Source organism: Poecile atricapillus, chromosome 1 (assembly GCF_030490865.1).
Source record: "Poecile atricapillus isolate bPoeAtr1 chromosome 1, bPoeAtr1.hap1, whole genome shotgun sequence".
Lineage (NCBI taxonomy): Eukaryota > Metazoa > Chordata > Aves > Passeriformes > Paridae > Poecile > Poecile atricapillus.
Window position 1 is genome coordinate 50,637,324 of NC_081249.1, and position 22,915 is coordinate 50,660,238.

Below are 22,915 nucleotides of genomic sequence, written 5' to 3' on the forward strand. Positions count from 1 at the left end.
TAGAATGAATGGACTGAGAACACTGGGAGTGTTGTAGCAAAAGGTGAAGTAAGGCAACATGTATTGCATTGTAAATAGCATCAGAAGAAACTACTTGCTTATTTCCATTTATTTTTGGTAAGTTATGTCCAACAACCTTAGTTAAAAATAGCAAAAGCAATTTTATATGCCAATATACAATCAGAGAAGCAGATAAAAAGGTTGGACTCAATGATCTTAGAGGTCTTTTCCAACTTTAGTGTTTCTATGATTCTTTATTTAGGTACAGATAAAGGATAGACAGTAGTATTTTCCACAGTGTCCATTAATTAAAATGTTTTCTGGTTTGGCATATTTCCCAAATTCTACATTTCTAATTTATTAGGCTAAATGGTGGTGCTGTGGAATGAACTGAAAAATCATCAAGCTTTAAAATAGTGTTAAAAGAACCAAACCAAAGAAGTGGAAATAACTTAAAAAAGGTAAAGTAAAAAAGGGTATTACCTGCTAATATTACTCATACTTGAGAAAATTCAGAGACTTTTAAATGATATTTGATCTTAAAATAAAAGTAAAAATAAGTTGTAGTTTATTTAAAATAGATTTTCCCTGTCTATTATGGATAATTGAAATAGTACCTAGAAAAATGAAGACTGAAGATCAGTTTTGGAATACAAAGGATAAAATTTGATTCCTTCAACTAGCAATGCAACTAGAAGATAAGCAAATGCAAAAATAAGGCATCTAAAAGATAAATGTATTTTGAGTTAAAGATACTATAAAATGAACTCGATTAACATTCGTTTTGATGTTATTGATACATGCTCAAATACACATGTACCAAAAGAGCAGCTTATGCCTTCCTAATTCAAAATTAATAGAATATTAAGTATTATAACAAAACCATGACTTACATCGTAAAAGCATAATGAAAAAGAACTGTCTCCTGTGGGAAATAATTGAGGCATAAAAAAGTGCTCTTTTATCACTGATGAAGTAATTGATGAAGTATGTGAAAGAAATGCATACATTAAGCATTGTACTCGAGTATAGTATCAAGATAGTAATTTAATTTTTTTTAGTGAATTGTCAACAGTATAAATTTCTTTTTTCTGTCTCTGTCATGTAACTATTATCAAAGGAAGAAAGAATCCTCTGTGTGCACTCAAGAACTTGCAATAGCACTTAACATTATATATGTCTATGTATAATCTCAGTAACTATGTAAATTTATATAAGCAGTTAATAAGACATATCTATATATCATGATCTGGAAGCAGAATAACAGCCTCAAGAAAAAGTAACTGGCTAACAGGAATCAATCACATACATGTCAATTCTTAGTTTCTTAGGGTAGGGAAGTCTTGCACCTCAAATAATCTCCATACAATGATCGTAAAAAGAAGGTTCATGTAGATCAAACCAAACAGTTGGAACTCCTCAGTAGGAAGAGATATATACCTATGTGGTCTCAAGATAGCTCATTCTAATAGTAAATGTAATGTATTTTTTATATCACTAAAATCATAGAAGCCAGTGGGTGTCAGATCCATCTGACTCTTTCCTCATGCTGTAAAGCTCATGGTTACTGACTCAGGTAAATGTCCTCTAAAGCAAAAATGACCCTGATAATAGTATGTCCAGTTAACTGAACCTCTATCATGGGAAGTATCATTCTACTTTTAGCTCTGCACACAGAATTTAGGAATTCCGTATGCAGTTTACAACTGCAAACTTCACCTTAGATTATAACTCCATTTTGAAGCAGAGAACTCGTATTGTGGAAGCTGAACAAGCGATTTCTGCCCTAGAAAATGTATCAGGTTCTTGCAGAACCACTGAACTTTATGACTGACAAGTGCTCCCAGAGAAGAACACAGCATAAAAGAATAGTACAGAAAACCAATTTCACTGTCAAAATCAGAAAAATCAGATGAAGAAGGGATAAAACCTCCCCCAGCAGGGATCCTGATTAAAAGTAAAGGTCTCTCAAAATTTGTGAGTCAACCACTAAAGTAATGATTTTAGATGTGTATTCTCACTTCCAATCTGTAAGTCTCCTGTACTGTGAGAGCAAAGCATGCATGGTCAGGATCTCCTTTGGAAAGCTGGTATTCTTGACTTTAACTGCCATATGGTCCCCATGTGGGTAAACTGTAACTCAAAATAAAATATGTATCCAGTCTGGAGTTTGACTGTACATCCCCCATGCGTGGAAGAGACTGAACAAAAAACTGCTTCACAAAAAGACTTTTAACGCACCAAAACTTGAGTCCAGAGACTGGACTCTTCTCAATGCGGGAGCCAAATAGTAGCTTTGAATGTAGCAGCCTGGTGACTATTATGGCTGCATTAACTTCTAAAATAACATTAACAATAAAAACAATTAATATATTAGAACATACAACTGAGGGAAGACAGCCATACTGGCATGAAAAACATGTTCATGGCAAGTCAGTGCAATCTGTCTTCACATGCATGTTCCCTCTCAGTCATTCAGCTATTGTAGTCTTCAAACAAGTCTGCACAAGGAAAAACAGAGTTCAGAAATTTAAGCTACAGGTTTGTTAAAGAATACTAATTTGAGAAACTTAAACCAGCATTTAAGAATGTTACACCCATTTGATAGTGCTCTGTAAAGAGCACATTCTGGAATGATTTCTCAGTCTCTGAAGAATTAGAAATACATGTTCAATATACAAATGTTCAAGAGAGTATTCAGACAAAAAATTAAAATTTTATACTTCCCATATCTCCTTCTTGAGAGAAAATGATCTTAATCTGGAAAAAGGCAGGGCAGGGTGATTCAGAAGGAACTATCTTCACATATGTCTGTCTCAAGGCATTCATTAGTATCAAGCTTAATGGGCATATCAGGTGATGGTAGAGAAAATACTAAGGATATTGCCCTCTGTTTCTTACTTTTAGACTCATACTGTAACTTTTGTGAAAGTAAAGGTATATTAAAAGTTGATCATTTAATTGCTAATACTAAGGTGGAGAGGGATCTTTGTGAGAAGTCTCACTGCAGTTTCGCTTTGGAACACGTGACTGGATACTTGGTTGGATCTTCTCACATGCATCTTTAGATATCTTCAGTAATAAAATTTAAACCTAGGCAAACTAGCTTGTCTGATTCCTTTATATTGCTGTTGGTGAGAAATTCAAAAGTAATATTAATTTTGCTTATTTTAAATGAGGTTATAATATATCACAGTATAATAGTGCCTGTTTCTTTTTTCTGACTGCAAATCCCTAGATGATTTTCAGATGTAGATACCTACACAATATATTTTTAAAATTAGGCAAGATCCATCTCTGCTACTTTGTCACTTGACAAGTGACTTCTCAGATGATCTTTACACTGGCAGTACTCTGACAGCACTGGAGTTCACCAGTTAAAATGGAGGTAAACAAACAAAGCTCACTGTATGGATTTTTGGCATAAACATATTTCTGCACAACAACAGACTAGATGACTGAAACAGAACCTGGTTCCACCTTTCAACATATGCAGTGACTTGCATACAGCACTTTGAAGTTTGAGTACAGTACTCAAACTTTGGAGTGCACTAGAGAAAGGAGACATACGTGTCATTATCAAGGAATGAGACTCTCAAGCAAAAGTAGTACCTACAATGTCTCCTCTTCAGAAGTACTGACAATTCACACAAAGAACTATTTTAGAATTGTCCTTCAGGGGTTTTACTTCTGCTAGAGACATACTGCAGAAGCCAGTCGATAGCCTGGAATGAATTATCTGTTCCCTTTTTTGGCTGGAAGTGGAAAAAAGACCAACACCATTAGCACTAATTGACAACACTGGACAGTAACATTAATGATGACAAGTTGTAAAACAGGGGAAAGACACTGCAGAATCACCATTTTGACATGACAGCAAAATGAAGCAAATGGTCAGTCAGCCAATTCAATTTAAGACTGCAGATGGATAGAAAGCAGTGGTACAACTGGTGCAAACTCAGCTTCAACTACTTGAGTCTGTGCTTATCAAAAATATAATCTACATCATAACAGAGCTCAAAGAAGATTTTAACAACCGCCTATGAAATCAAGAAAACGTCACAAGTCATTGTTCAATCCTTCAAGTAAGGCAGAGTGTATTTGACATAGTTGCATCTAATTGCAGCTGTGCAGGAAATAGAAGTCAGCAAGAATTCCAGTGTGAGAATTACACATATGGTCATCTAAGGCACATGGATACACTGTAAGGCTGGAAGTTGGAAGACAGTATGAAGTGTCCCAATCAAAAAAATGAACCTGATAACTGGGTGGTGGAAAGATGCCAGACCATATGCAGGATGTTGATAGCTTCTCTGCACCACACTTAATTCACTCGTTCTCTATATCCCAGTGCATATAAAAACCTTAAAATGAACAGACAGGTCTGTGACTATAGGGTTCTACAAACTAATTCCAGTTTTATAAGGTGAACGCATCAGAACTGTGGCAACAATAAAATGTCCCAGTCACTGCAGAAAACAGCTCCTGTCTTTTTAGGCACACAAAAATCTCTGCCTATTTCAGCAGTATTTTAAATTTGTTCTTAACAATTTAATCTTTCTAACTTCTTAACAAAAATAGGAAATAATGTCTCTCATAATTCAGAGCTAGCATGTCAAATTCTTAAGGTTTTCACTTTTGTATTGTAGATCAGAAATATATTTGTAATTGTAACTAGGACTAATTCTCTGAATAATTTTTTTTTTTAATCTGAGCCATGGCAACATTAATTTACTCAACATTTAATAAAAAGTATTTTTACATTTACCTAACAGGAAATGGATGCTAACATTCTAATGTGTTAAAACAGACTTATTTTCATAAATAATTACGTAGAAGTTACTGTATTTTCTGAGATGGTAATTTTCTAGTGTAATTCTCCCTGTTTTTGCTATTTCTTACAGAGTATTTAAATTCAATTTCCACTTGGTAATAGTCAAATGCTACCATGAAATGAACAAAAATGAAAAAAATTTTCACAGCTGGATAGAATGCAGTAGAATGAGACAGAAATATACATAACCAATACAGGAAAAAAAGAATGTAACATGGGATACATGCTGAGAAAATCTGAACAATTTCAGATTAATCAACAATTAAAAATTTCTTGTTTAAAAGTCTGTCCTTTTAATTGATTCTATCTCTCTCAAAACCATATAATTTAAAATACACATGCCAATTTCCATCCCATAATCCATATATATATTGCATTTTGCCTATGAAACCTATTTAGTACACAACTGCTTACTGTATACCACTGTGAACAGAAAGATAATTCTTGCAAGAATATATATGAAAAACAATAAAACATTCCGAATAATACAGTTCAAAGAAAATAATCAGTACTGTTAAGTCCTTCCTCTTCCTAAATTCAGTACTATTAGGAATTCAATTTTTATTAAAGCTTGACAGCAACAAAATAGATAACAAAATTATGAGAAATATTGTTTAGGAACATATTTTTCTTTGTAAAAAATGGGCCAGAAGCTTCTCTACACTCATTTAGCAATGTAAATGTCACTTTGTTTCTCCAAGCTTAAAGCTGAGAATAGCTCCAGGGCTTACTTGTGATGCAGAAATGTCCCTGTAATCTACTTAGAAAACATGCAGAACATTAATAGAAACTAGAATCTTGGAACATAAACGTAGCATAAGAAAAATGATAATTACTCTGTGGCTTAACATTTAAAAAGAGAGCTAAGCATTGTACATCAGCATTTTTTTTATATAAAACAAGTTGCAGCACAGACATGAGCAGGAAGTTGTTCACTTTAGAAACACAAATAATTTTGACATTATCGTGTACAATCATTTTGCACAGAAAAGAGGGGGAAGAGGCAGAGATAGAGATTGTTTGAAGGCACCTGTTACCAATCACATCTTTTCATTCATGTCTTCCCAACCCCTGCAGATACCCCTTCCTTCCCCTCTCCCCAACAAAGCAGTCTTCTCCTTTTATCCACTAAGCTTCCATCCCTGATTAAACACGTATTGCCCTCCCCCTTACGACTCCAAAGCTTTTTATGAGTGTCTGAACTTCTCTCCACCTCTGTTTTTTTGCAGATGGCAGCTGTTGCTACTCTCCAGGTTCCTAAATCCAACATATTGGCTTTCTGTCCTAGGTTATTCCTAGTCAATCTTCTTCAGCATAACTTAATTACAGCTAAGGATAGCATTAGCCAGACTTTAAAGTATGACTAATAATGAAATGCTGAAAACTCATCTGGAATTTTCAAGGTCATTGCTGAGATGGAATTAAGTCTCTGGATGGCACAGAGACTTCAGCAGTGAGGGGCAGTCCCCAAAGGCAATACGCAAGTAAGAAGGACAAACCTGGTAATATAGAATGGAATGGTAGAAGTAAGGTAAAGCAGAGATTCTTCAGGACACCTTGCACTTCCAGAAAAGAGGAAAAAAGGAATAAAACCATCTGACTTTTCTTTCACTCTTGTGGGCAAAAAACCAGCATACCTATTGAGAAGTACCAGGATTTTGTGCAGGATACTAACATAGGATGAATGCAAGCACAGAGACTACTAGATTCTCAAACACTACAAACATTAAAATAGTGGAACAATGTAATGGAATTCTGAAATTCATATGGCCATGTTTCAAATCTAACATTCATAAACATCTATCTAAATCCTTGGAAACCTTAGCCTGATACTTTATAGAAGCTCTGAAAAAAACACTTAGAGCCTTTCACATACTATGCATATCCTAACATGATTAATTAGTAACTGTTTCTCCGCCTGATCATGACCTCTCTCCAATCTTAAACACACTTGGAAAATGCCTTTGGCAACCATTTATCAAAAGCTAAAAAAGAAGTCAGATTTTTTTACATTTTAAAGATAATGAAATAAGTATTTCTGTTCTTAACTTCATCTTTCTCACCTATTCTGTCCTCTTCTCTATGCTTATTTATTACCTACACAATATTGCCTTATGCTTATCTCCTTTTCTTGCAAACCACCACATCCTCTCTTTGCTTGGACAAAATAAGCTAGACCTTTAATCTCACTCACATGAGTCCTCCAGCCTGAAGTGAAATTTATCTTTTTTTCCCCCCAGAAAATATTATATAAAAGATACATAATATCCATTCTACAGATTAAATAAAAACATTTTTAAAATTTACATTTTAAGTTTTTAAGATTTAATCTTTAAGAGACTGGCAGGACATTGGAAAGTGGCCTTTTCCAGGACACATTGATTAAAAAGTGAATGTTAATTCTCAGAATGATACAAAGTGAAAATGTAATTGTGTGTGAAACTGCTTCCAAAATGCAATCAGTTCCTATATAAGATGATAACTTAGAGAAAAGAGTAAATTTGTGTCTAGTTAGGAGAAATAAACACTAAGGAGATTTTATTTTCAGGCTTTTGAACTGAAACATGTAAGAAACAAAAAATGGCTGTAAGTTGCTGCATTAAGACACATGAACTCTTAATCTCTTCTACAAACGGAGGAATTCTGGACAAAGCATCATGCTTTTATTTTGATCGTTGCTTCTGCAAAACAGAGATAGTAATAGTTTTCTGCTTGTGGGTATAATATTCATGGGACAGGTGTTCAGTTACAGTGGTGAAGGCCACAGAAATATTCAGTTAATAAATAGGATTATTTTGACATATGATAAGAAACTGTGAAGACCTGGGACAGGGAAAGAGTTACATGGTTTTAAAGGCACTAGGTTTACTCATAAATGGTGAGTTACACATCACATGTAGAACGCTCATCACCTGCCAACTGGAAAATAAGTTCAAAATAATAGTCACTCAGGCAATTAGCATTTTAATATTAACCTGGTAAGATTATTTTAAGCAAGAACAGCTCACTAAGAATTTTTTATACTTTTATGTTTTAAATAGAATAAGAGCTTGCAATGGTTAACCAAAATAAATTTTAACCCGATGTAGTTGGAGATTCTTACCAAATCAGGTACACATATTTAGACAGATTTACACTCAATTTGAGTGACACAACAATTTACTGACATAAGCTAACTGGATTTAAGTAAACAAAGAGCAATCAAACTCCCTGTATCTGTAGCCATTTAACTGATTGATATCAAACAGGTTTATTTAAACTACTACTACATGGTTTCTACTTTGTGTCCTAGCAGACAGCCAGAGCCTGGTTTCTGGTTGCTACCTGCACTTGGAGAGCTTTGTCACAGTAACACATGAATGTGTCAATAAGGCAGGCGACTAGTTCAGCAAGTTTACATTCTATCACTTGTATGCACAGCTGCTAATGTACGTGAGTGCACAGATGTGTAAAGCAGATAAAATATCAGGAGGTTGTCATATCTTCTTACCTGGTGTATAATATTCATGGGCTGATAATGAATCATGTCTGCATAAACAATTGCATTGTAGGAAATTCATGGCCATTGTAAACAGCCTGAATTTGCAGCATTAATGTCATAAATGCTACCCTTCTCTTTCTTATGACAATGATTATGACAAAAATTACTGTATTGCCAGACTGCAACACATACTGGTGATTTCAAGCAGTTAAAAAATTAGTGTAAATGAAGTCCTTTATATTCATACAAACAGAAACTGACCTTAGGACTTGGAGGAACACCTATTGAAGTCTTCTATTAGTGTCTCTTATATCACTGTCTCATTTTTTTGTTTTAAGGTCTCCTACAGTTCTTCTATTTGAAACATAGTAATAACTCCATTTGTTCTACTTGCTCTGCTTTTTTTTTTCCTTTTTTTTCTTTCCCCCCAAAACCAGTGGATTATGAACTTCACATTAAAAACAAAAACCCCAGCTTGTTAATTTTCAATATTTTGGAACTCAATTTCTACACTCTGTTTGAATTGGAAAAGCTAAAATAGATTTAATTGTGCACATTATTAGTTTTCTTTATTATGACACATCTGCATCTTAAATTTCTGAAGAAAAAGTACAATGCTATACATCAAAGCATAGCAAATTTATAACCTCTTAAATGTAACCTCAGGAAATTATTACTAAAACTTCTTGCCAAACATCTGAGTGCTGACAGACTGCCCTTCCAAGTTTTCATCTGAAGTTTGAAAGCCAATGGATAAAATCTAGAATTGCACTTCTGATGTTACAAAATACTAACAACTGCATCAAGCATGAAAGGCAATGGAATTGCCAGGATCACAGAGCTCATGGTAAATATTTCTTTCAGTCAAAGGCTGACTGCTGGAAAGAAAAAAACCTAACAAACCAACTAACAACATAAAAGGAATCATGTATAAAGAGCTTCCCCAAAAAGATTTAGCCGATTCATCCCACTTAAATTTAGCACTTAATGGAGAACTGCATTTCAGTGTCTTTAAGTTAACAGATGCCCGTTATATACACTAAAGGATAATGTTTGGATGCAGATAAAGGATGCCACAGAAGCTAGTGTTCTATACAGTTCTGGACACAAAACTCTTTATCACAGGTAAGTAGTACTGACATGTAAATATTTTTACTTGTGGTTTTTTTTTTTTCTTTGTTGGACTTTTCCCAAAGATCATTCAAATTACTAACTTAACAGACAGCAATACACTTTTGTAGGGATTTTCTTGGCCAGGTTAGGTTTCTGTTTAGTCATTTGAATGGTCCTACTGCAGCATTAGAAGTGTGTCAGAGCTGGTGCAACAGAAGGAGGGGAGGAGGAGGAGAACGGAGCAAAGGGGTAAGGCAGTGTTATAGCTGTTGGGTCAACTCAGGAATGACATATAATTTCATCTGGATTTATGCTTTGGAGAAACATCTTTCTTACTCATTCTTCCCTGACTATACAAAGACACAAGAGCAATATGATGGGGACAGTTAATTAGTTAGTGGGAAGAATCAAAACTAAACCAAGCTGGAGGTTGGTGTGGTTTGGTTATTTGAGTTAGTAAAAGTGTCAATAGTGCAAAGTTTAGCTGATTAAAATAAGAACAGATACTACAAATAATAATGCAAAAAAACCCCGTTTATCTGGAGATCTGAAAAACCCTTTTCTAAAAGAACGCCAAATTATTTACTGGAAGATTATTAATGGGAGACCCCCTTGTTCATCCAAACAATGTTTTATGTTTTTCTGATGGATCTGGAAAAAAAATTAAATAATAACACTTTGACAAAACATATAAAATGTCTTATTCTAAAATCAACTGAAAAACCTGGCTGCATTAACTTCCTGTCTTGCACTAAGGGATGTACAAATGGCATCAGAATACTGTGCACTCCAGACCCTTCTGAGAGCTCGAAGACGACAAGGGGCACTGGGAAAGCTTTATTATGAACCTCCAACATGAGCTCAGCATCATCCTAGATACTGATCATTCATGATGGTGCCACTGAACTCACTCTAACAGGAAAGTTTGTATTTAACCACATAAAGAATGCAAGAAATTTTATCTTACCAGCTGATTCTCAACATTCTAAATGAAAAACTAGATTAAAAAGTTTTCCACATTAATTTACTAATTAAGTCCGACAAAAAAGGAAGCAGTAGGTCAAGAAACAATTCAGAATTTGGGCCAAGAATATAGACTGAAAAAAACCCATCCTTCCTTTTTTCTCCTTCATGGGTGGACAGAAGCCTTTAAGGCTTTGTATAATCAAGTAACTAGTTTTCACTTCCATTTCCCACAGCAAAATGTAAGATTTATCATCAAATTAGACATCCATGTAATTTGAAATAATTAACTATTTTATGACATTTAATATTTAGTGTAATTTTTCCCTGTAATAAAAGAGCACATGTAAGAATTTTTTCCAAGACTCAAAGTAACTACTTTCCTTCAAAATTTCCTGTTCCTATTCTTTCTTTCCCAAGCAGGGGTGGTGCCAACAGGTTGTGCTCACAAAGCAGTCACACCTTGGTTGCCTAGTTTTAGTAGTGTCATATCAATGAGCATGCAGTGCAGCTAGTTAGAAACAGTAGAAAGTGATAAAAGAAAAATTTTGCCATGCTTTCTAAGAAAATGGTAACACTCCTCTGCAAGATTGTTTAGATCCACACTACATTAACCCCTGTAAGTACCCTCTCCTGATATGCAGCAGTTTGTTTCTTAGTGTCATATCACCATTTCAAATTTTAAACTGTGTCAAGCAATCAAGTAAGGCTGGCAGAGGAAGGCTTGATTGAAAAAGAAAAGCAAATACTTGAGTTTGAAACAGACTTCGATGTTCCTCATACCCTGAATGTTAAGACATTGAGCAAATATTTCCAAAATTAGTACTGTTTCTCAAATTTCTTTTTACCTCTGTTAAAAACAGGACATGTTAGTCATATTGGTTTTGTCAAACAGTGAAAATGTTTTTTAAAGGTACCTCTGCAGAAAAGGATATAAATACTGAAAAAGAAACATTAGAAGTTGCATGTTTGCGAGAAGAAAAGTATGAAATGCCAGTACAACGTACAAAAAAATCCCATAAGAAACAAAATATAAGCTAAAATTGTTTCAGGAAAATGTTTGAAAAGAGCAGGTGGCTTTTGTGTTTGTGTGTAGCTTTAACTTTTGTCACTTCTGTTTATTCCTAATGCAGCCTTTTTTTTTTTTACTCCTAATGTAGACTTCTTCCAGTAGTTTTACACTTTCTGAATTTCTATAAAAGGCAGTTATCTCATGTATTGAAATCTTTGTACAGGATAGTGAGTTAGTCTTTGACTATACTTCTTTGGCATCTTAATAAAAGATTTAAATTTGCAGTAACATCACAATTTTCCAGTAATTATCCTTGCTGACAGAAAAAAAGAATACAAATTTTCCCACTTCGGGTTAGTAAAGAGTTAACTGCATTTAAACAGTTTGTAATTTTAAATAAAATTGACATGCAACCAGTCAGATATACAGATCCATACAGTTAGAACAAAAAAAAAGATGAATTATGGGTTTATGTGTTTGGTACGTGCTATCATGTAACAGGGTTACTATCAGCCTTGTTCAGTCATTGCACATACTAAACTGTCATGTCTTGTTAGGAATTACCTTGTTGCTCTCATGTTTGCAAGTAGAAACATTAGAGTTCTTGAATAGATAAACCAAAGATATTCATAGTTAAGATAAAATGAAGTTTAGGCATGTTAAAAGTGAATGCTAAAAGTACAAGCAAAATGTCTAAACAGTGTTAAAGCTGTCTTCCAGCGATGTGTTTCAATAGGTGTACAGTTTTAGACTTAAGGTATTCCAGCCTGTGTGGTCTCAGACGGTATTAACTCTTTTTAATGGAATGTTAGAGTTTGAGGGGTTGGAATTTTTTTTGCTTTTATCTCTTTGTGATATCAGCTACAGTCATAATAATGCTTTGGAGACAATTATAGCATTTTATACACTTTTTAAATAAAGAACTTACATTCATAATTGTTTCTTTTCACAGATTTTAATTTTAGAAGAAGAAAGTTGAAAGAAACCACTACAATTATACATAATTACATCATGTTTCCTCAGAGTATTTTTCATATCATTAATATAAGGATATGATAAAGCATGAATATAATGGTAAGGTTTATAAACTATCTAGAAATGTTTAAATCATAGATTAGTTTGGTTTGGAACACAGCAAACAGAATTACTAGCTTTCATATAACTTGAGGCTCACTTGGACTCTGCTGTCAGTGAAACTGTTTTGATTTGGTTCTAACAAAAAGGAGTTTTTTACGTGCTTGGAAGAGACAAACTAGTTTGGATCAATTACTGACATGGATTTTGGTTTACTGATCTAAGAAGGGAATGTGATAAATAAAATGAAAAGGAGATGAGGGGAAACAATTTTGGAGGTGGAATGAGACTTCAGGAGGTGGATTGTCAGTTTTCCATGAAAATAATGTATTAAAATGAGTGATAATCCAATCTCTGACAGCATAATTTAGGGGAGTTGTAGCTTTCTTGAAAGTAATCTCTCCATCTTCTCTCTTACCAGTAAGAGAAAAGAAAGATGTTGTCAGAAAACTACTGAAATAACTCTACAATCACTTTCTGAACAGGTAAGTGGGTAGCTAGGTCTCATCACTCTGTATCTATAATTTGCACTGTTTTTCCTCATATGCATAATTCCTGATTTGTTAATGTTGTATTTTCTTTGCAAATCCTTGCCAAATCATTTGGCAGCTCTGGGAAAAGATTTAATAGCTGCTTAGATCAGCTTTTGGTTTTGTATCTTCAGTACTCTTTAGCTTCAGAAAATTCTGTGGTATTATTCACATTTTCAGATTCCTGCAGTAAATTTCATTTATTTTCATCCTTTGTTTCAGACATTTAATCTGCAGATTTTCTCTCATATGCCATGACATTAATTAGTCTCTTAAGATTGTTTAGATGAAAATCTTGACCAGGGCCTTTAGGGCTCCCTAAATGGCTCAATTTTACATACTTTTAGATCTGAGAGTGTATTCCAGTCCAGTAGCACCCTGATTCTTGCTCAGATGAAAGTCAGGTAAGTACATAAAAAAGAACTCTGATTCTTCTTGGAAACCTGTGTAACTATTGTCTTGTTTCCTCTCCCTAACCCCTATTTTGAAGCTGAAAAGGAATTCAAAAGAGTGTATGGGAAACGAATTGAACAATGGTTTGGTCCAATGTTTGACTGCAAGTACTGGGGAGCACAGAGAGATCCTGGAGTATACTATGGCACATGTAGACCTTGCAGATTACACGTATATCAATTTCATTGTCTTTATCTAGATTCTTGTTAAATGCTTGCAATCACCAAAGGCTGTTCAAGGCAAAAAAAGAATAGAGACAATAAATCATCAGAAAGAATTTATGAACTGAGAGTACAACTGAGACCATCCCCAGTACCTGACAGACACAGTCACCTCTGTTGCTGAATACAACACAGACAAGAAAACCCCAATGAAACAAACCAAAGTAAACCATTTTTTTCTCCATGGCTTAAGGACCAGTAGCAAAAAAAGTGCACTTATGGTAGTAATGCTAAAAGAGGAAGATTACCTCACGGTCATTTAGAAGTCTCTCCAAATCTGCTGCCATTTGATTCTTGACACGCAGCAAAGCTGTCTTTTCTTTATTTAAAAGACTGGTAAAAAGAGGATAGGAAATGCAGTAATAGCAACAGATAATCTCTTTTAATCTGGTGTTCTGGCTGAAACATGCATTTTCTAAAGCTAAATACTGGCAACAATAAAAACCTGCTCAAGTAATTGTATCAAATGATACTACTCTATATTCAAGCACTGAAAATTTTATAAATGGGCCCAAATGTACTGATACACACAACATCTTACTTCAGTCAAACAGAAAAACTATTCAAGGCCTTTAACAAATGCTTTTGTTTTTATTTTTTTTTTTTCTCTGAAGGTAATTTAAATGATCAGAATCTTCTATTATCATTTCTTGATTTCTTCTAGGCAAAACGATATTATTTTATAAACAAAGTAAGTCTCCATATACCTACACTTCCATATCAAAATGTGGATTTCTTTGTTGTATTAGTCAATAGTAGTAGCACACTGTATGAACTCTTTGTACTACTGTATTTAGAATTCTGAAAATAGCAAATACAAGGAAGAAAAACATCCAGCTCTTCACCCTTTAGCTGTGTAGTTTCTGTAAAAATTGTAAACATATTTTTGTTATTTTAAATTTTTTTATTCCAGGATAATGCATGGGATCAAGTTGGTCTATGAACCAAGTATGAAAACTGATTTAGCATGAAGACATGCCTTTATAGTATAATGAAAAATTAAACTTTAATAATTCTTTGTCTTCATAATTATAGAGCATGAACATTTGAAATGTTTAGCTTACACATTGTGATTCCAGGTAGCTGTTCTATAATAATTAAATGTATTTTCCTATTGAGCCGAAGCATTAGTTTCTAACATAGAATTTTAGACTATATACTGCATATTAGCAGTATATATTGTGTTAAATCTATTGTGTTAAAACAGTCACTGAGATTTTCTTGGAAAACATATTATATATGCCATTAGCGTAACTAAACTAAGTAAGTTGTACAATATAAACTGTAACATAAATCAACAACTATGAAAAATGCAATTCTGCATATGGAATGCAAATATGTAATACTGCAAACAGGTCAGGAGTTCAAAAGCAAATATATTAAAATTTTATAAATGGAGCAATTATATATGTTGCAAATACAAATTATTTAATATTTCCAATATTTGATCCAGAAATTATCAACAAAATAAATCAATCTTTAATTGGCCATGTATCATCCGCTTGTTTCAAATAAGGAACATCATCCTTTGCCCCAGAGATTTTCTGGCAGTTCCTTACAAGCTCTGTATCATAAATTATGACTGTCAATTCCTTCTAGGCATTCATTAATTCTAAGAAAAAAATGTATCCTTCTGCCAAATTGCTCAGTTGTTTCAACTATTTAAAAGAGAAGTAATAACATTTTAAAAACCTATAAAACATTTTAGTATTTTCAAGACTTTTATTTTCTGTCACATTTTTAATCATGATGAAATTACTGTACCTTCTTTTTCTTGGGTTCACGGGTTGTAACTTATGTCACTTTTTCTTGGATTTCTGTATTTCCTAAGAACATAAACTAATCCTTCCAGAGGCTCACAAATGTGTTAGAGAAGCAATAATACAAGTTTCTATATGACTTCAATAGTGTACTGAATAAGCATAAGCATCAGTGTTCATGACTGAACCATAAATTCATGTTTGAGGTTCAGTTTCATCTACAGAACAGAACCTATTCTACTTATACTGCTTATACCTTCTAAAATGACATGAGAGTAATAGGTAGAGCAGTTCTAATTTTCTTTGTTTCTAGTCAAATATAGGACATAGACTACTAATCATTCAGTCATACTTGATGTGTTTTCTATCATACACATATAAAATTACCAAAGTATGTGCTGACTTTAGATTTTGTAGTTTTGCAACACTTGTGCTTTTTCATCATTGCAGATAGAAGGGAATAATTAATGTACTCATGAAAGAATAGTGCAAGAAGCATATACACATTTGACAGAGTGAGATAGCAGTTACCAGACAGAATGATAATATATGACAAGGTTAAACAGAAATAAAAGTTCCATTTTGGAAAGAAGACTGACCATTTCAGTCTGTAGTTTTAAAATGTTCTGAACCAGCATCTTGGATAGCAGCAAAGCTTTAACCTACCTTACACGCCCATTGAAGAGTAGTTTAACCTAGTCCACATTTAATTGTCAGTGTGACAAATCAAGAGAGCAGCTTTACAATTTCTTTTAGCTGACCTAAGTGAGAACTGTTGAAGGTTCATCCTTCCCTTGCCACATCCTGGTAACCTACTCTTTCTGTTGGTACTAGACAATTTGTCACCACATAAGAAGGTCCCTTCACTGATCTGGATGGACAATGGAGTCCTTTCATAGGTTATCTTTCACATGGATCACAAAAAATAACTTGATTTACCATGTATGGTGGACACCTACAGCTGAAGGCAAGGATGAGCTGCTCCATTTGGTGATGGAGTGTCTCAAGTGTCTTGCTATGATTCTGAAACCACCATCTATGAGCCTAGGCAAACCAGGTTCTCACACTGGAGCTGAAGGGTTGGAACTTTCATCTAAAAAGATGGGACCATGATGTGCTCCACAGTCCTGGGAACTGACGGCCTCACCCTGAATGTGGAGAAGGTGCCCATTATGATATGTAATACAACTGGCCCCAAAAGTCCAGGTTAGAGAACTAACTGAAAAGCAGCGCAGGTCCTGCTTTTTCTGTGTTCTTTTCCAGAAGAAACCAGATTGTCTGGAATGACATCCAATTTCATTCCATCATGCTTTTAGAGCCTAGCCAGGATAATTCAGGTACCAGGAATGCAGGCTTACCATAAAATACACTTGTCACATGCATACACATTGTTCATAGCAACCACTGGCTTGTTTTGTCTTGCTTCACTCAGGATCTAAAGTCAAGGTAGCTTGGATATTGTATGTAAGACATTTTTAGCTAACATGATTTTCCTGGAGAATGGATACTAACATTTCCCAGTTTCAGCCTTATAAACGCTTTTCAATTTGGGTAACTAAACCATTTTAGTTCTTAATTGTAAATATACTAGTTACTATCCTGTTCAGAAGCTTCTATAATTAGATATTCTGAATAATATGTTTATGCTGGACACACAAAATAAACATGGGTTTATATAGCACTGGATTTTATTATTACTTCTATTCAGTTTGGAAAAAAAAAAGTATGTTTCTTTTTCAGTGAACTGTGTACTCCAGATGCTGTGTGGATTGTGCCTTTCTGCACAGTGGATTGTGCCTTTCTGTTACTTTGCCCTTAGCATGAAGTTGAATAGTCCAATATTGATACTTTTTTTTTTTTTGCATTTTATATTCAGATACAGTATTACCACTGAAAAAAACCCAAATTCAAATAGTGTATATATAGAGGTTTTGCACATGTAACTGAATATATAATATAGCCATATAGTGAAGCTATCTCTTGTCTGCAAATTACAAATTAATAGCTCAAAACAGGCAGTTAATTATTAGTCTAGGTCAAATTTTGTTCTTAAGTCATGAAGTTAGAAAGGGTGGTATAAGATGTTTTGCAAACAGAAGCTCTTTACAAGAGAGAATACATGTCAAATCAGTGATCTCTCATTGTGCAGCTAAATAACCACAGCTCAGATTTTAAAACAGATTTAGGAGAGTACTGCTCAATGACTTTAATTGTAATGCTTCAGGACACTTAAAAATCTATCCATAAAGTGTACAAATTAAAATCACTTTTTCAAACTTAAAAAAAAACAAACCCAAACAACTTTTTAAAAGTTGTATTACAGGTCAGAAAATGTATAAAAAAGGACATATTTCTACAAATTTTGCTTGGAACATTTCTCTGGTAAGCGGCAGGACTATTTGAATAGATGGTGCATGCTTCACAGAATGGTAATGTTCTCATAAAAAAGCTCATTGCCCATTCTTTGACAGGAAAAGGTCATCTAACACCCTATGCTGAGCTTTATGTTTGGATGGCAATTAGAGAACCCAAAATGTTTAGGTAAGGAACATTTCAGTACAAAGCTTCTTAGTGAGTAAAATCCTTATATGGCTTCTGGATTTGCCACACAGTTAAGGCTTTTGAGTAGCACTTTTGGGTAAGTGAACTTCTTTTAAAACCAGCCATTGGTACTGAGAAATTTGAGTAACTGCATTTAAAATAAACACCTTCTCTTTATGAATGAAGTCCTTTTAACATCTCCAGTTATTTATAAACCTAGATGTTTTTAGCAGAAAATTATGTACTAAAACTACAATTACTTCACTACACACATAAGAATGAAACTCAGAGATTTGTTTTCCCACAGCATGACATAGTTACAAGCATTTCCTTTCAAAAAGGAGTGCTAAATGTGATGTTTTCATTTCTGTCTAAAGAACTGTAGGCTAGAGAGATTTCTTTATAGCAGCAAGGAGTCATCCTCACACACAGCACTGCTCTTATTAACCATCACTATTTACTTTTATTAACAAGAGTGTTATGTGGTCTAATATAAATAAGAAGTTACTTAGCACAGTATTTTGAGATATGCAGACCACCTATAAATTCATCCTGAAGATGCCCTGTCACTCAAGACCAAGGTTTTGTATCTGAAACATATCTGCAGGTGCATAGCTCATTTCAGAAGCACAAAAAGTGCTTCCAGTGCCAAGTTCTGTTTGAGGCCAAGTGCCAGCACAGCCCATGGCCTGCCTGACAGAATCCTAAAGGGATGGGAATGAGAAAGGGAGTGAACAGTACATGTGGGCAACATCTGACAGAGCCTCCATTACTCCTAAACAACCTCTCCTTTGCGTGGTAATATACTTGTGCCCTCACACTTGAATCTCAGCAGTGGTATCAGCACATCTTTAGTAACCTGGTGGTAGGTCCCTAAGTTGTTCATGCAAATCACAGTAATGGAGCAGCCCAGCTAAGCATTCACCCAAACTACAACAGCTCGTGCAGCTCTTATGAAGGTATGGCTGAAGACTCACAGAGCTGTGTGAAAAATGTCCAGAACAGACACTTCCCAGCAAACCAACCAAGTATCTCCAGCTCTGCTGCATACACTACGTTAAGACCAAGTCTGCCTGGTAAGTGTTCTGATTGTTTCTCTGCTTTCAGAGAGAAGCTGAATGGGGCTTTGAGCAAGCTGATCTAGTGGAAGATGTCCTTACCCATGGCAGGATCTTTAAAAGTTCCTTCCAATCCAAACCACTCTGTATTCAGTCTGACAGCTACTGACACAGGCAACCTTGAGTACCACTTGAACAGTCCTTCCAAGTGAGGAAGACATTTTGATATGAAGGCTCTGAAAGACAGCCTTAGCTCTATAGGCATGACACTTAAGGATGAAGGCAGGCAAGCTGTTCTAGTTAAAGCAAACTTTGAAGACCACACTGGAAAGAGACTTAAGATGGGTCTGCAGGACTTGTCAAAAATGTATCAAAATGATCTGCTTGAATCTTTCCCATTCCTCTTGCAGAAATAACTGCTCTCCAAAACGACACTTTAATAGAATTATGAGTGTGGAGAATCCTGAACACATCTGCTGCCTGTTAAGGGACCATTACATAAGTGAATTTAGGCCATTTTCTGTAAAATTGATGAAGATAATGGCCCAAGAACATCCAAAATGAGATTTCTGTCATAGATAGCCTTCCTCATGTTTGTCTTCCTCTTGTGCTGATTCAACAACAGTTTGTTTCATCACAGAATCCAACTCACATCCAGTACAACCAACAAACCTCAATAGACATGGAAATACAAAGTGCTGCAGGTTGCTGAAAAACATTTATAGGTTGCAAGAAAGTACTGACTCATCATTCTGGGGAATCTGCTGCAACCTAATCACCCCAGGAGTATGTTCTAAAAAAACTATTGGCCATGATCACTGCCTACAGAAGGCAATTATGGATTAAGACTAAAAAAAGGTAAATTCACTTGCAAGTAAGTCCTTGCTGATCCCTCCATACTCAAGTTAAGTGGGAAGTGATAGAGAACACTGGCACCAATAAAACAGATGTGCCTGTTCTGCTTGGGGAATCCATGATTTACATTATGCAGAACCATCTCTCTTGATGAGCAGATGAAATAAAAACACAACATGAAAAGAACACCCTTCCACCATTGGATCTACACACTGAAAAAAGAAGGAAGGAAAATTATGATCAAGCACGGAGCAGCTGTGAGGATAAATTATGTATTCAGTCTTGATTGTCAGGGTGCAGGCATATCAACACTACATTAATTTGTCTCCTATCTAGCACTCAAATATGAGATTAAAAAAAATGCATCCAAAAAATTACAAGTATTTTTGAAGGGCTTTTGAAAACAAGAATTCAAGCGCTACTTTTCCTTTAGCTGATTCTTGTGAAATTGCAGTTTAGAAATAAAACTAACACATTATTGTACTTAAAATGTTAAAAAATATTGTACCTTATGTAAGTGTGGCACAAATTAAACCTCAGTTTAAAGGTCACTGCAGAATTGCAGTATTAACTATAAATCATATAGGTAATGGTTGAAAGAACAATTTCATTTTGAAATAGTTTTACAAATATTAAAATTTTCCCTCAGCTCTGAGATACAGAGAAACCAGGCTTCGTAAACCATGTTTAGTGTTTTCAGTAATACTTTTCTAATAGCACCAACATTATCTGCAAGGCTCTCCTTGAGGAGCATTAATTCTCTGAACTCATCCTCTCAAAAAATATTCCACACACAAACAAACAAAATGCTGTTTAATAAACTAAGAGGGATAGGAATAGAGGGCTAAATCTTTTGATCCAGCAGAGCTTCACTTGGCATATATTTGGTTGGGATTATCATTAATTTACTTAAATCCCATTCTGATGCAGTTCTGGAATAGCTGAGAATAATCTGAAATCACCTAAGGGATATTTTAATTTAAAACTTCCATCAGCAGATTCCAAAAGGTTATCCTCATGGCAAAAAATTTCATGAATGTAATGGTTCTCTGGTTAGAAGTCCCTACCTCTAACCTTCCTCTCACTTATGGGAAAGCAAAGGACCAACATTATCAGTATTATCCCAGATGGCTACAGTATGAATAGAGTACTATGATTTCTCATGACTGCCAGAGAATACCAGCTAACAATTTAGAACCTTTGTTTTAAATGTTGAGTTATGAATAGCAAAATTAGGGACTACTAATATGCACCAAAAGACCTAAGATATTAGGCTTTTCCCAAGAATTTCTCTGGCCTATGAAACTAGGCCAACTTGTGATAGTGGAGTAAAAGCTATTTTCAGTTTACAAGGAATACTGGAAAATACAGAAAAAAAAATCTTACCAATATATTTGATGTGCATAGTAAGTGTTACCTTTTTTTGCTATGATATTTTTTGTCAGGCCACACTCATTTACAGGAACACAGACTAATGCTGAGCATACCCCAGCTCCCCACAGCACTGCTGGTATGTATACCATGAATACTCACACTGTGTGGCAGATACATTTTCTTTCTTAACCTGAGGCCCTTTAAGATGCAAAAAATTTCCTTTACAGTTAATGGAGAGTAATACGCATCTCTAGGAAATAACTCATTCCACCCAAAATCTGAATTACTTTTTGGAGATGTCACTTCCTCCCTGAACTACTAAGGAAAGTTGATCTAAATTTCTAATTTAGGTACCTTAATTTGTAGGGTAAATTTAAGAAAAATATTTAAGCATACAGGTAATTGGCAATGGACCATTTAACTCAAGAAAATGAATGTTAATAACACATTTAAGTTCTTTTAGATTTTAAAGCATGAAACATCCACTTTCAGAAATTACCTCACCTATTGACTCCCTCTCTATCTTCCTTTTGAGAGACTTTTGGACTACTTTGTGAATAATGAAACCATTCCATTATTATTATCACAATCTAAAATTTTGTGACCAATTCTTTGATATTTTTCACAACTGGAAAGCAAGACACTGTATATAGAGAACACTGTGATTTTTCATTTCCTAAAAAAAAATACAATTTATCTTTGAAGTGTTTCTTATTATGTAATAAGTCTAGGAAATTATTAAAAAACACTTGATTCTGGAATTAAAAAAAGATCTATTCTTACTGAATCTAGGTTAAGTACAGTGAAAGATGTCTTGTTGGGAAGTATGAATGAATATTTCAATTTATTTATAAACTTATTGATTCAAATATAGATTTGCTTGGATAACAAGCATTTTTAGGTATTCCTCAAGGGATAACAAATACTATCCCAAACCATCAAAACACTCTGAATAGATACATATGTAAGAGAGTATGTATGATTAAGTATTAAAACTAGGGTGAACCATAGTTTTATTTATTTTAATTGCTTCAGTAGATTAGTGGAAAACCCTATATTTTTCATGTAGTTGCTTCATAACAGAATCACATTAATGTCTCCTAATACCTACCATTTGCTTTTCCTAAACCAAGATACCACATAAACACCTAATACTTAAAATGCTAATTCTTCTGCAGAGCAGTGGAACTTGGCTATCAACTTCCTTGAAAATCAAGGGACATATTATTTTGTAACAGCTTGTCTGGTAATCAGGTGTTAGGGAAGTTTCTGGCAAGTTGATGCTAGGAAGTTCGTCAGTGGTCAGAGAGCTCTGACAGATGGATACAGCAGCAAATCAGAGAGTCTCCATGAGAGCATCTTCTCTAATTATGGCTGAAATACCCTTTTACTTGTGGACTACTCTTATTTTTCTCTGACTTTTTTTCTTTTCTCTTTATTTTTACTATTGTACAACTGGTGTGTCATTCTTTCCTTTTAATCTTCTGAACTTTACTTCATGATAGCTCTTTCTCAATTCCAAACTCACTTTAAACCTGGCACAGCTACTTTTCCAAACTTTAGGCTTAGACCTAAAGTTCCCTTTTCTGACATTTTGAGAAAAATAAAAAGTGTTAGAGTTCCAGCACAAAGACTGGAGTTGGTCA

General features: G+C 34.5%; 1 protein-coding gene across 4 annotated transcripts in view; it reads right to left on the bottom strand.

Annotated features, from left to right (window-relative positions):
* PIBF1 (progesterone immunomodulatory binding factor 1) overlaps positions 1-22,915 on the bottom strand; it is a 105,503-nt gene that overhangs the window by 6,953 nt on the left and 75,635 nt on the right. For 3 of the 4 annotated variants that reach the window (XM_058848612.1, XM_058848622.1, XM_058848631.1), the window contains one exon: positions 13,930-14,014. The exons of the other annotated variant lie outside the window; for it this stretch is intronic. In XM_058848612.1, coding sequence (XP_058704595.1) covers positions 13,930-14,014 — 85 coding nt within the window. The remainder of the gene's footprint in view (positions 1-13,929; positions 14,015-22,915) is intronic. 4 annotated transcript variants of the gene reach the window in all.